The 13,780-nt window shown below is 58.1% G+C and overlaps 4 protein-coding genes across 4 annotated transcripts; all 4 read left to right on the top strand.

The window, feature by feature from the left end:
* Positions 1-524: 524 nt before the first annotated feature.
* CH63R_14056 (coatamer subunit protein) lies at positions 525-3,092 on the top strand (the record flags this gene model as incomplete). Its single annotated transcript, XM_018309030.1, has 1 exon — positions 525-3,092. The coding sequence occupies one exon, from the start codon at positions 525-527 to the stop codon at positions 3,090-3,092; it is 2,568 nt and encodes an 855-aa protein (XP_018151348.1).
* Positions 3,093-7,102: 4,010 nt separating this feature from the next.
* Positions 7,103-8,974, top strand: CH63R_14055 (Copper fist DNA binding domain-containing protein; the record flags this gene model as incomplete). Its single annotated transcript, XM_018309029.1, is given in 3 exon segments — positions 7,103-7,134; positions 7,342-7,408; positions 7,418-8,974. Coding segments are annotated over 3 exon segments (1,656 nt in total).
* Positions 8,975-10,185: 1,211 nt separating this feature from the next.
* CH63R_14054 (RNA helicase-like protein) lies at positions 10,186-11,376 on the top strand (the record flags this gene model as incomplete). The annotated part of the gene is made up of 1 exon (XM_018309028.1): positions 10,186-11,376. The coding sequence occupies one exon, from the start codon at positions 10,186-10,188 to the stop codon at positions 11,374-11,376; it is 1,191 nt and encodes a 396-aa protein (XP_018151346.1).
* Positions 11,377-12,506: 1,130 nt separating this feature from the next.
* On the top strand, positions 12,507-13,307 carry CH63R_14053 (Nicotinamide N-methyltransferase; the record flags this gene model as incomplete). Its single annotated transcript, XM_018309027.1, has 1 exon — positions 12,507-13,307. The coding sequence occupies one exon, from the start codon at positions 12,507-12,509 to the stop codon at positions 13,305-13,307; it is 801 nt and encodes a 266-aa protein (XP_018151345.1).
* Positions 13,308-13,780: the final 473 nt, after the last annotated feature.

The following is a 13,780-nucleotide window of genomic DNA, read 5'->3' as shown; positions in this document are numbered from 1 at the left end:
TTCCATGCCTATCAAGGCGGCCTTGGAAAACGCCCAGGGGTTGGTTACGTTCATCTTCCACTCCCACTGTCTGTCGCTTTTGCTGTTCCCACTGCTCAAGCGATCATCTACTCAGCCTGGCCAGTTGTCGTCCCATATTGCTTTATGGTAGAGTTGATGGAAGGGAGTTGAAGCAAATGGCACCGGCGACATTAGGTCCGTTGCTTTTGGCACTCGACGTGTTGTATATATCCAAGGTTACCGCGTGTGGCTTTCTCTGAGTGCCCAGCCACAGTGCTGTGTGTCAGTGTCCCCACAGGCGGCAGCTGCCGCACAGTGCTTTCGACACTACGAACGCGACCGGGATGAGATGGAAGGACCGCAACCTCTCATTTACAACAGACCTGGGCCATTTCAATCTCCCTTCCTACAACTCCGCGCCGCCTGACAACCGCCGTTGGGAACTATCCGGCAGCGAGCGAGCGATTGATTGAACCTCCTCTCGACTATGCGACAACACAACCTTCGAGTGTAGCGATAGCGACATGTCGTCGGCCAAGGACCTCGTCGAGTTTCCCGACGTGGAGGCGAAGCTCCAAAAACCTTCCAAGCAATCCGCCTTCGAGAAACAGAGGGCCGAAGCAGAAGCAAAAAGGGCCCGAGAGGCTGCCGAGACAGCTGCAGTATACGAGGATTTCGTCAAGAGCTTCGATCACGACGATGACGACGCCGCCGCCAGCACCGGCCGATTTGGCTCCATGCCTTCCCAAAGACACCCTCCGAAGGCTCCTGGCTTTGGTGGCGGCGCACCGCTAGGCGCAGTCGCAGCGTCCAAACGACACTTTGGTGCACCCGCCCTGAAGAGTGGTCCCGGAAGCCTGGGTTTCGTTCCCGGCTCGAAGAGCGGCCCGGGGAGTTTGGGGCCTCCGCTAGGGTCGTTTGGAAGGAAGAGAGCGTTCGATGCATTCCGACAAGAGAAAGACAGAGACGGCAGGCTTGGATTCGAGGAGCGAGAGGAACCCATGTCGGTCGCTAGAGTATTCAACCACAGCGATGACGAGGACGAGGGAAACTCTGACTCGAGAGCCGAGGAGATGGCAGTGGCGAGGCCGACGTTGCGCCTATCTCAGCTGCCGCCGGGGACGTCACCCGCCTTCATAAAGTCGTTGATACCAACAAACCTGACGGTCGATAACGTCAAAATCTTGCCTCCTGTGGGGCCCTCTGGCACGGAGAGAAAGTGCGCCGTGGCCATCGTCACATTGTCGCAGGACACTGCAGCAACAGACATCGACGCAGCGGTCAGCTCGCTCCAAAACCGCTACCTTGGCTACGGCTTCAACCTTTCACTACACCGTCACCTTTCCTCGGCCGTGGTGACCGCCGCGGCATCTACGCTTGGTGGTACGTCTGCCGGATCGCAGCCTTTTGGCGCCAAACCCGTCTCGCAGCAGACGGCACCGGGCAGCGCGGCCCCGCAACATGCTTTCCATCGGGGGTTTGCACCGCCGACTTCTTACGCCCCCGCCGGTGGAGGACCCATTAACCGAAGCAGCATCCTACATGTACCCGTCAAGCCGCCAAACGACATCAAGATGCTCCAGCTCATCAATAAAACCATTGAATCGGTCCTTGAGCACGGGGTTGAGTTCGAGGCGCTGCTGATGAGCCGTCCCGAGGTTCAGCGCGAGGACAAGTGGGCATGGATTTGGAATGCCCGTAGCGAAGGAGGTATCTGGTACCGTTGGCGACTGTGGGAAATCGTCACAGGGGCCTCTTCTCGCAGTAACAAGGGAAGATATTTGCCGCTGTTCGACGGAAGTCACGCTTGGAAGGCTCCGGAGAAGGGCCTGCCATACGAGTTCGTCACCCGCATTGACGAGTTCGTGTCGGACTCGGAGTACAACTCCTCAGACGACGAGGATTTTGACGGAGACAATCGCGAGAACCAAAACCAAGGCCCCGAGGCCGAGGCCACCTTCTTGAACCCTCTCGACAAAGCCAAGCTTACCCACCTCTTGTCTCGACTACCCTCCACGTTATCTAAGATACGGAAGGGAGACATCGCCCGTGTCACGACCTTTGCTCTCACACACGCAAGCCGGGGCGCTGAAGAGGTCGTCGACATGATCGTCTCGAATGTCGAGAAGCCCTTCGCACTAACGGCGGCTAATCCGGAGTTTCAGTCCAATACCAAAGAGAAGACCAGACAGGAAGACGATTCCGAACCACCGTTGCCCGAGTCGGAAGAGAAGGCCGACAAGGAGGGACTCGACACCAGCGGCCCAAGCCTCGTGGGTCTATACGTTGTCAGCGACGTGCTGTCGGCGTCGTCTAGCAGCGGCATACAGCGCGCCTGGCGATATCGACAGATGTTTGAAGGGGTGCTTAAAGAACGCAAAACCTTTGAGGGTCTTGGCCTGATGGCGGAGAGACTGAACTGGGGCCGAATGCGGGCCGAAAAGTGGAAGCGTAGTGTCGGGCTCGTTCTCGGCCTCTGGGAGGGATGGTGTGTGTTCCCGACGGATAGTCAGGAGCTGTTCGCCAGCAGTTTCGACAACCCGCCATCCTCTAAGACACAGGAGCAAATCGAAGACGATGCAGCAAAGAAGGGCAAATGGAAGCTAGTCGAGGCCTTCACGCCAAGTGTCGATGTTGCCACCTCCACCGCCGCCGCTGCTGCCGCCGCCGCTGCCACCAGCACCCCTGACAAGACGGCATCAAAGCGGACGTCGGTTGACAAAAATGATGATGTCGAAGGCGAGCCAATGGACGAAGAAGACGTCGCTGGCGAACCCATGGAAGAGGACGACGTCATGGGTGAACCAATGAGCGAAGAGGATGTGGAGGGAGAACCCATGGCGGACGACGATGTCGAAGGAGAGCCGATGGAGGAGGATGATGAGAATGGTGACGCAGGTGAACCAGCGAAGGGCCAACCAACAGCAGCCAAGTCCAGTAAGGAGGAGGAAATAGCAGAGGATGGGGACACTGGTGAAACGCATGCAACCGGGCGGTTACAGCTATCGACTAAGCCGAAGGCTCAGGCCAGGAAACGGATGAGAGCGGTGGATATGTTTGCTGACTCTGGGGAATCCGATGAGGGCAAGTAGCCTCGCGTGGCGGAACCAGGCGGCGTTGGCCGCCCCTCCCTCGAAGAAGACCAAGCCAGGGGCGCGCTGCGGCGCGGCGGCTGCTCGGGTGATTGATAATCTTGCTCACCTAACGAAGACTCGAGGTATATGCAGTAATGGCCAATGCCTAGAGTTACAAACACAGATGTCTTGACTGGACAACGGGTGGACAGGGTACAGGTGGAGGGACCTGGCTTTCGTCCCGCACACGACGGTAGGACGACTTTCCAATTTTGTATCGCCAAGTGCCGCTCAGGAAGGCGTTGCATGGAGATATGTAAGGACAAGTCTCTGTTTTTGTGGTGAAGAGATGTGGCAGCGAACTGGCCAGGCAGGTTTTTTTTTCTTCTCTTTTTATCCGGACATGCATGGCATCCAGCTTTGCGGAGCAGATGGCAGCTTCCCCAACGGCCGATTATCATTCTTAATCGACGACGTGTTCCACCAGCCGTCGACAAGAGCATTCAGCAAGACAGAAGAAGTCTCGTGGACCAAGAGCAAGCAGGCAGCATTGGAAACGAAAAGCTCAGTTAACAGCCGACGAGAGTCGGCACAAAAGACCCAAGTTACATCACAAATACCCACTTTTTCTTTTGGAACATTTCCCATCCATCTTTTCAAACCCTCGCGAGCGCGCTATTCCTGCACAGCCATGGATACGCATTCTTCGTCATGTGTGAAGTGGTCTTGGTTGGGGCGTGGTGGTGGGAAAAACCCCGAGGGGCAAAGGTGGTAACTCTCGTTCGACAACCGTCTCGTTGAATTTGGTGCCGGGTCCGGCCAATCAAAACTTGCTCACTTCCCTGGCCTCTCGAGCCTCTGACGGTGGAGTTTTTTTTTCCCTTTCTTTTCTTTCTAACATGCTCGCTCCCACCCTCCTCTTCCCACGTCCTCTCGTCCCGCCCCCCTCCATTCTCTTCCGTTTACGCTCGACTTTCCTGATACAGAGCTCGTGGCCGTGGGAGTATGTAGCCGATAGGCACAGCCCGGGATCGGGGATGGGTGCTATGGTGAGGAGGTGAACGTGGTGCAATATACGGGGAGGGAGGGGGCAGGCCAAAAAAAGTACCATGTACATAACTTACTTACACGGTCAAAAAAGACAAATAAAGAGAAGGACAGCACATACCGACCGGATAAGCAGGTTGCGTGCGGATCGGATCCTTCAGGGATGCCGGCTCTAAAACTGAAGAGAAAGAGGCACTGACTTTTGTTCAAAGAGAAGCCGCCTTGTCTCTACAGCCACCACTTCCGATGGCACGCTGTCTCCGTACCTAGGGGAGGGGGAAGGGAGGGTACCAAGCCTGGATAGTTGACCATGGACTCGGCACCGACAAGCAGCCAGTCAGCAGGGCAGAGACCTGCAGCAGTTGCTGCAGCAGTGCGTGGCGTTGTGTGTTGCATGAAATCTCGGAGCTGGACCCTTGGCCCCTTGGGTGCGGTTCCGTTCGTAACGGAGTGGCAGGCCGGTGGGCGTGGAGCTTTCAAGATATATCAAGACGCAGACCCGACACAAAGAAGAAGTACGGCCGAGGAAGTGCTTGCTTGCTTGCCTACTTGCCTATTGGGAGGGCAGTCGGGGGATCGGCTGCTGGACTACGATGATGTTTCTCGGCGGCTTACTAGATGGACGGATGATGATGTACATCCCGGCCGGGCGAGACGAGACGGCTCCGGTTCCCAGAGCTGCCTACTGTCCGTTGTATCTCACAAACCTCACAGCAGTTCTTCTTCGCCAGTCAAAATGATCGGGTTCGTGGCTTCTCGGCGCATCGGTTGGTCGGTTGGATCATGATCTGCGTTGGTTAGGTCTAACCCATCAACCTAACCGGGCCTCGCATGGCCCTCCCGTATCCTACGGCCTCGTGGCGATACCACCACGAGGGGGGGAGGTATATGGCATACATAGGCTAGGCAGTGTCGCCGCAGCAGAGATCTGAGCGTTGGATTTTGCCCCTCTTCTCCTCTCTCTCGGGTGGGGGGGAGGAGGGCGGCTTGTTATATGAAGTGCAAGCAGCTAAATCGGATGGTGGTGTAAGACAACGGCATACTCTTGGCGGTTAATAACGAGGTGGTCGCATGGGCGGATATGCTCAAAAGAGCCCTGGGATCGATATCATGTCAACCCCTGCCCGTGCTTTTGAGGTAGGCGGGAAAGGGGTCATGGGCCATCTCATGCTCAACTCAGGTACGATAGGGGACTACCGATTCTACCTGTGCTGATTATTAGGGTGTGCATCATGCGGCTTACCTCACATCCGTCCGATAGTCTGTCGACACTCTTCTTCCACGCTGTAAGGCTACATGCACATGGAGAGAAAGAGAGGGAGAGAGAGACAGAGTGTGTGTATGTGTGCAGAGCACACTGCCTTCGTACACGTGTAGCGACCGAGTGTAAATTGTACTTGCAGACCTACATAGTAGGCGACGAGGACGGTCGCGGCGCCAATATGTGTACAGGTAATAAACCCCCCGCACGTGGGGCAGTTTCGATGCGCTACCGGGATCCATCGCCCATTCTCCATCCTCGTCAGTCGTCAGTCGTCACCTCTTTCAGACCCCCGTGCCATGCCCTCGTCCCGCCGGCCGCTACTGTGTTTTCTCCTAGGTGCTCAGAGCTGGGCTAGCTGGGCTGGGCTGGGCTGGGCTGGGGACCGCACGCTTTGCTGGTACTATTGGAGGGGCCTTACATACCTATACCTACCTACTGCTCCGTACTGGATCTCCCAAAGAGACGAAAGGCGAGGGAGTCAGCCATTCGGGAGAACGGAACCAGTCGAGGTGAGGGAATCAATCAACAACAATGAATCAATGCCAGTGGATGCATGTTCGGCGTTCCAGGCCAGACCCCGTTCGTTGGTCTCCCCCGGCGTCGTCCGTCCACCCAAGCAAGCGGGCCACCCGCCCAGGCCGTTTCTGCCTCGCCTGCAGTCTATCCTCGGTCTCGTTGCAAACTCACTCACTCACTCACTCGCTCTGACTGACACTCACTCACCGGTGGTTTTAGTTCTTTTATTTCCGTCTTCTTTCTTCTCAGTGGTGCTGGGTTGCTCATTGGCCAGGCTAGGCCAGCTTTACTCGATTAGTCGCTACCTTACTGCCTACATACCTCCCTACCTAGGTACTTATCTACCTAGCTCCTAACTTAGGTAGTCCCGACCAGCCAGCCTTTCGCTTGAGCACGAGGCGATCCTAGTTCTACCGTCGCTGCTACTGCCGCTGCTACTGCCACTGCTTCTGCCACTGCTGCTTCTGCTACCTTACTCACTACTGCTATTACAACCACTACCGCTGTTGCGTGAGTCGTGCCCTCTGAACAGCGAACCCGACTCGCTCTGCCGACCGGGCGGTTTTGCATTCTTCACTCTCACAATACCTTACCTGTCTGTCTCGCCTTGTGCGCAACTCTCCCACTCACTCTTCGATTCCTCGAAACGCCGCTCGTTTCTCGCCAATATCGAGCTTCCCATTCCGACGTTTTCCGTCGACAGCATCCGACTCCCTCCCCCAAACGGATCGCACTCAAGGGCGCCGCCTCCCCTCTCATCGTCGCCTTCAAACCACCCTGAACCGGTACACCACCGACCGCTTGCCGCCGCGGCCGCGTACACAGAAGCCTGCGCAGCTGTAAAATCCAGGCCCAATCGGAAAAGGACGGCAATAACGATAGCGACGACGACGACGACGACGACGACGACGACGACACGACCCAGACAAAGACAGACAGACAACCGCTGTACCCCGAGAGCTGGCGCCCGCCTCCATGTTTCATCTCGCGGCTCATTCTCAGGGTCCAAGGTTTGTTGGAGTCGCAGCCAGAGCGACATTCACTGCAGCTCTCGTTTTCTCTTGAGCCCCTCGCTCCTCGCTCCTCGCTTCTCGCTTCTCTCTCAATATTCATCTCTGTTACCCGCCAAAATCTCTTTTCCTCCCTCGCCTACCGTCGCGACCTTGAGGGCTCCCCCTCCCCGTCACAGCCGCCCACCACCATGCCGCTCATCAACGGACAGAAGATGGCCTGGTAAGTCGTCACGAAATTTGCTTTCTCGTCGCCATACCGCCTCAACGCCGCCCGCTACCCTCCGCCGCTCCGTCCTTTCTTTCTTATAGACCGAGCCCTGCGATTTTCCTGTTTATCTCTCTCTCTCTCTCCCTCTGCTTTCCTCGAACCCCGCACCCCCCCCCCCGCTGGACACTGTGGCTGACCCTTCCATCTGACGTCGCTCAGCGAGCCATGCATTCGTGGTCACCGTTCCACGAAATGCACTCACGCGAATGAGCGTTTAATGGTCCCCGTACGAAAGCCCGGCCGCCCGCTGAGCACATGTCCTCATCCGCCTGCCCGCGGCTGCGGCTGCGGCAGTGTGACGGCCGCCATCCCGAGGAAGCAGAAGTGCGGCTGCGGCTCGAGCAACGGCACGCCCACCACCGAGTCGCCGGGCCTCGTCAAGGCAGAGTCGCCCGCGAGCGATGTTCCGCCCATGTCCCCAACCAAGGCCCCCGCCGCCTCCTTCCGAGTCCAGAAGACGGCCGCCAAGTCTGCCAGTCGCAAGCAGTCCTTCGACCCGGCCAACCTCGAGAGGATGGACGCCGCCAACATCAATCTCCTGCCGCCGTACGACATGGCGCAGTCGAACCATATCCCCCAAGCCAGCGTCGCCGCCATGCCGCCCATCCCCTCCCCGAGACCGACAATGGAGTATGGCGCTATGCCCATCATGCCCGGCGTCAACAGCGTCAACGGCGTCAACGGCACCTATCATCACCCCATCATGTACCCTATGTTCACCCAGCAGATGACCGCCCCCATGTTCCCCCACGGCCCTCCCATGTCGATGTCCCGGACGAACGGCGCCGCCTCGGCAACCAGTACGTCAAAGCCGGCGCCCCCTCCCGCGCCAGTGGTCGCTACGAACGGAGGTTCCTGCTGTTCAGGCAAGGCCAATGGGGCCGTTAAGCCCACCCCTCCGCCCCCGTCACTCACGAGCACCAGCACCGGAGGCTCGTGCTGCTCGGCGCCGAGCAAGGCCGAGGGAACCTCAACACAACCTTCGAGTGTCAGCTCGAGCCCAAAGACACAACCGAAACCGAAGACGGGCGGCTGCTGCTCGAACAAGGCGCCCACGATAGACACCAACGTAGGGACGAACGGACACCACATATCCAATGACCACATGTCGCCGTCGAGCGCCATCGCCATGTCGCCCTTCCAAACACCAATCGGCATGCCGCAGGGCATGTACCAGTCCTACTTCCAACCAACCATCTTCACCTACCCACCGCAGTACGGATCCTTCATGTCGCCGCTGCAGCCCGAGCAGTGGAAGCAGACGATGGAGGCGCTGCAGTACGGCCAGCCCATGCCGCAGCCTGCGGCGTACGCCATGCCGCCGAACCCGCTCTACACGCCCAACGGCACGGCATCGACAATACCCGAATCGACGTCACACACGTGCGGCTGCGGCGACGGCTGTCAGTGCGTGGGCTGCGCGGCCCACCCTTACAACGACGCGACGCAGGATTATGTGCGGTCTGCCTATTTCAGCATGCAAGAAGACTCTTACGGAGTGACAAACGGAGCTAACGGTGCAAACGGACACTCGGAGTCTGTCGTGGCAAACGGAACCGGAGTCCATACGAGTGGAGACGCTGGCGGCTCTCCGCCCGCGCCGCAGACGCCTTCGGATGCTGCGTCGGGGCTGAGTGAAGAACAGGCGCTCTCGGCCAGTGACTTCTTCTTCGTCACTTACCCCTTCAGCGGGGAGGGATGCGCGGGTGAGACATTGTCATGTCCCTGCGGGGACGACTGCCAGTGCCTCGGCTGCTCGATTCACAACAACTCGCCGGTCCCCGAGTCATGACACGGAATTTGGGTCCTGTGACGGACGGATGGCCGGTGAAGGGTTTCGCGGATGGCAAGTAGGCTCCGGCGTGAAATTCTTTTTTGAAACCACAAACCCGGTTCGACGACGACGTAAAAAGTGTACGGGAAGGCTTTTTTTCTTCTCCTGTTTGATTCTCTTCCTCTTGGAGGGTGGTTAGGTCGGCATTGGTCTGCCGTGATATGGCTTGCATCTGCGGTGTTATTTGTGAAAGACGATACCCCATACTGGCTCTGTCGCAGAACCTATAGAGATTATTATTTTGACGGTCCTTGGATGGCCGTATTGCACAAGTCTTGCCTAGCCCCTCTGTCGCGTCACGTTTTGAACGACGATGAGAATTTCGAAGATTATGTAGCAGACCGAAGCCCGAGATGACTTTGAGACCATGACGAAGAAAGAGAGGGAAAAACCACTGGGTCTTCTCAAGCTGCATCGGGCCGGTCGTTGAAAGTTGGTGAGGGGAACTCGGCACGTTTGACCCGAGAGTGCGGTGCTTCCCGGGGCCGAGTTTGGGGTACCCACGGCTCCGGGTGGCCCCAGCACCGACCTGAGGATCCAGCCCCCCCCCCCCCCCCCCCCAGCCTTTTTTTCTTCTACTCGGTCAGTGCCTGCTGCGGCACGGGCTTTCTTCCTCCTGTGAACACCAACAACCAACCATCAACCATCAACCATCAACCTCCACCTCAACCTTAACCTCAATTTGAACTTCAACGACGACACTTGACATGCGTTCAACCTAACGCTCAAAATTCCATATTAACCTCTTCTTCTTGTTCCGTCTTTTCGTCATCATTCTTCGCCCCGCTGCTCTATCCCACCATCTGCCGTGCCCAATCAAGGAGCGCTTGGTCAATTTCCGGCAGATCGGCCTTGCCGTCGTGGTTGGATTGCCGACGCTGAAACTGTGGTCAAACAGGACAGCACATCAACCATCCACACCACCAATCCAATTCAACTGGTGTAGCCATCTCGGGGGGACCCTGTCGGCCAACTGCGTGATCTGACGTGCGATCTGCATGTCACCTTTGGAGAAAGCTTGATTGCGGCTTTGCCAGCCAGAGGCACCGGTAGCAACATCCGTCTGCAGGAAGAAACATTGGGACTCGAGTCTGACAGTGTTTGTCTCATCTCTGTGCCTACAAAAGTCTTTTGAGGGACACTCTACCTAGATTGGACACCTGCCCATCATGCCCGCGGACGAGCACTCAGGCGAGAGGAGGGACCAGGAAGGGAGACACAGACGGACGCGCTCTCAGTCCGTGACCCGCAGCCGTTCGCGATCGCGGTCTCCCAGGCGACACCGGGATGAGACGAGACGGAGGTCACCCATCGACGGGAGGAGCTCGCGGCGGGAGCGGAGGCGGTCTCCGCGCAGGGAGGACCGCGACCGGGAGTCCAGTCATCATCACCGGCACCACCACCATCGCCATCGGGGCTACAAAGACAAAGACCAGAGCAGCAAGAAACCCGCCACCGCAGCTACTGAGCCTCTACCTTACGAGGCACGGCAGCTATCCAAGTCGGAGCTCGGCGTATTCCGACCGTTGCTGGCGTACTACCTCGACTTGCAGAAGCAAAAGGACATCCGCGATATGGACGAGCGGGAGGTACGGGGCCGTTGGAAGAGTTTTGTGGGGAAATGGAACCGCGGGCAGCTAAGTCAGGGGTGGTATGATCCCGAGATGTTTGTTGCGGCCAAGGAGAGGGCCATTGAGGAGGGCATTGATGGACCAAGGGACGGGGCGGGGCGCGATGAAACTGAGGAGGCGATGGAGGAGAAGCGTGGGAGGGTTGGTGACGAGGATGGGATTGAGGATGACGAGGACGATGATGAAGATGACGATGACCTCGGACCGAGACCCCCGCCCACGGCACGAGAAGGAGGCCAACGCTCAGGCCCCGGCATCCCGAGCATGGCGGACCTGTCCCTCCACCGCGAGACCCTGGCCGAGGAAGCGCAGCGCGAGAGGGAGGCGCGGGTCGCGGACCTTCGGCAGCAGCGCAAAGACGATCGCAAGCTGCAGCGCGAGCGGCTGGACGACGTGGCGCCGCGCGCGGAAGCTGGGACGCGCGAGAGGCAGCTGGAGAAGAAGGCGTTGGTGAACGACAAGATGAAGGAGTTCCGAGACAAGGGCGGCGGAGATGGCGGAGTGCCAGAGGTCGCGGAGCAGGAACTCATGGGGGGCGGAGACTCGCTGCAGGAGTTCAAGGCGATGAAAGCGCGGGAGGAGAGGAAGAAGACGGAAAGAGAGGTGAGGAGGGAGGAGATTGCGAGGGCGAGGGAGGTAGAGAGGCAGGAGAGGGTCCGGGAGTATCGCGAGAGGGAGGAAGGGGTTATGAAGGGGCTGAGGGAGCTAGCGAGGCAGAGATTCGGGTAGAGACCAGCGGGTGTGTATGAGTGGGTCAACGTGGCGACAGTCCGGTTGTGGCCGTGTAATGTATATGTCGTTGATGAGGCTGGGAAGGACATCTCCAATGCCTCCGTACCGTGCCATTCTTGCGACGTGTGAGTTGCAGCGTGAAAGGTGTGCGGTTTTACAGTGTTTATTCTTTTTCCGGCAGACCTCAAGCGAGGAGAGTGCCGGGCGTAAGGAAAGCTGAAAGGAAGGTAAGGGCTTGGCAGAGCTGAGAGAGATTTTGGGGAAAAGAGCTGGGACGTGCTGCGAGGGGCCTGGAGTTCAAGCTGGTCATCAACAGCCACCCATTCCGACGAGAGTTTGAAGACAAAGTCCCAATCTTCGGAAGCATCCCAGGGATCCGCTGGGTCTCGGTCAGGGTGTCAGAGGGGCGGGCTGGGCCAAAAGGGATCATGAAGGCATTGCGTCGACAGCTGTTTCTCTTTCCTTCAACATTCACTATACGAATGAACTCGGGTGGCAGGGATCAAACTTGAAGGAGAGAAGAAATGACTATTTCTGCCCTCCTAGCTCGTCATGGCTTTGGGAGAGTCATGAACTGCAGAACGGAAGGGCGGGCATGCGTATCCGCGAATGAGGAAAATAAAGTGAGACCTTTATTACATTAGATGCTTCCAGATTGCAGACTCGATGTAGAATCCTAGTGTATGAAGAGATAGGGTGGTGTAGATCTCTTGGGGCGTTGGAGCCGTGGTTCAGAACCGTGACATGTTCTTGGACAAAGCACTACAGCAGCCGCACTGTACGTTGCTGAACAATGCGCTGTGTTTTAACAGTGTATAACGCCGAATACAGACCACGCACTGTACCCACAACTTCACAGTTATTGCAGAAAAAAAAAGGCTGCAAAAATTGCGACACAACTTCTCTCATCACCCCGCATCCATCCACCCCTTCAGGTGAGTTTCTCTAGGTCTCTTGAACATCATCAGCTTCTGACAAGCAACTGCAGGATTACTACATTCCCTTGAAGCTTATCAAGAGATCCCCAATAGAGTCCCTGTTTCTCAGAGGCCTACTCGTACTGGTTCGTTTCAGACCTCATTCATTATCCCTCTCACTCAACCGCCACGCACGCATCTGTAACAGCCATGAGCCCTGTCAGCGACGTCGCCGACGGCGACACGGGCGACCTCTTCGCCGACCCGGAGGACTACTACCCGCCTACTCCGCCGCCCACCTTTCAAACCCACACCCTGTCGTCGGGCCGCGTCCTCACCCTGCATCTGGTCGGCTACTCCCCGACCGAGGCGCACCACCTCTGGAACGGCAGCCGCGTCGTCTCGGACTACTTCGAGGCCGACCCGACTCGCGTCAAGGGCCGGACGGTGCTCGAGCTCGGCGCCGGCGCCGGCCTGCCGTCGTTGACGGCGGGCATCTTGGGCGCCAAGAAGGTTGTCGTGTCGGACTTCCCAGACGTCGACATTGTGCAGACGATGCAGAAGAACGTTGACGAGGCGGGCGATCTGGAGGATATCGTCGTGCCCAAGGGATACGTCTGGGGCGCCGACGTGAAGCCGCTGCTCGAGGTCCTCCCCGAGCCGGCAGTGGCGGCTGCGGGGGGCCAGGAGAAGAAGTTTGACGTGCTGGTGCTGGCGGACCTGCTGTTCCGGCACTCGGAGCATGGCAAGCTCGTCGATACGATCCGGGACGCGCTGGCGAGGAGGAGGGATAGCGTGGCGTATGTCTTCTTCACGTCGTACCGGCCGTGGCTGCGGCACAAGGACCTCGCCTTCTTCGACGTGGCGAGGGAGAGGGGGTTCCTGGTCGAGCAGGTGCTGGAGAAGAAGCTGGAGAAGCCGCTGTTCGAGGATGACCCGGGCGACGTCGAGGTGCAGAAGACCGTGAGCGGGTTCGAGGTGCGGTGGCCGGAGGAGCTGTTGGAGGGCTGACGGAGGTCTTGGGAAGGTTGGGAGACGAGTTGCTTTGGACGACGGGCGTTACAGGATTTCCGGGGTGGGTGGGAGAGGCATCGGTTTGGCGTCAGGGGCAAGGGAAGAGAGGGGACGGGACGCACGACATGGGACAAGCATAGGTTGGGAACCTGGGGATAAGATGCCATGGGTTCGTGGCGAGGGCCTTATGGTGAGGGATCAGCCAAACTAAGGGAAGCTAGACGGCAGCATGGCCGACGTCCGCGGTCTCGCAACGATGGTTCATGTTCGAAGCTCGGCCGAGCATTGAAGGAGAGTGCCCGGCGCACAGCCCAGGGGGGTTTCGGAACGGGAGTGATTCTGAACCGATATGGGCTCAGCTTCACATCGGCAATGCAGCGCTCACTCGAGTATCTGACCAAGATCAGAAACGACCAAGACGGTGTTCATAGATGTCGTTTGCACCAAGCAGCTCCGCAACAGAAATGGCC

This window comes from Colletotrichum higginsianum, chromosome 10 (assembly GCF_001672515.1).
Source record: "Colletotrichum higginsianum IMI 349063 chromosome 10, whole genome shotgun sequence".
Lineage (NCBI taxonomy): Eukaryota > Fungi > Ascomycota > Sordariomycetes > Glomerellales > Glomerellaceae > Colletotrichum > Colletotrichum higginsianum.
This window is presented reverse-complemented; position numbering and strand designations above follow the sequence as displayed.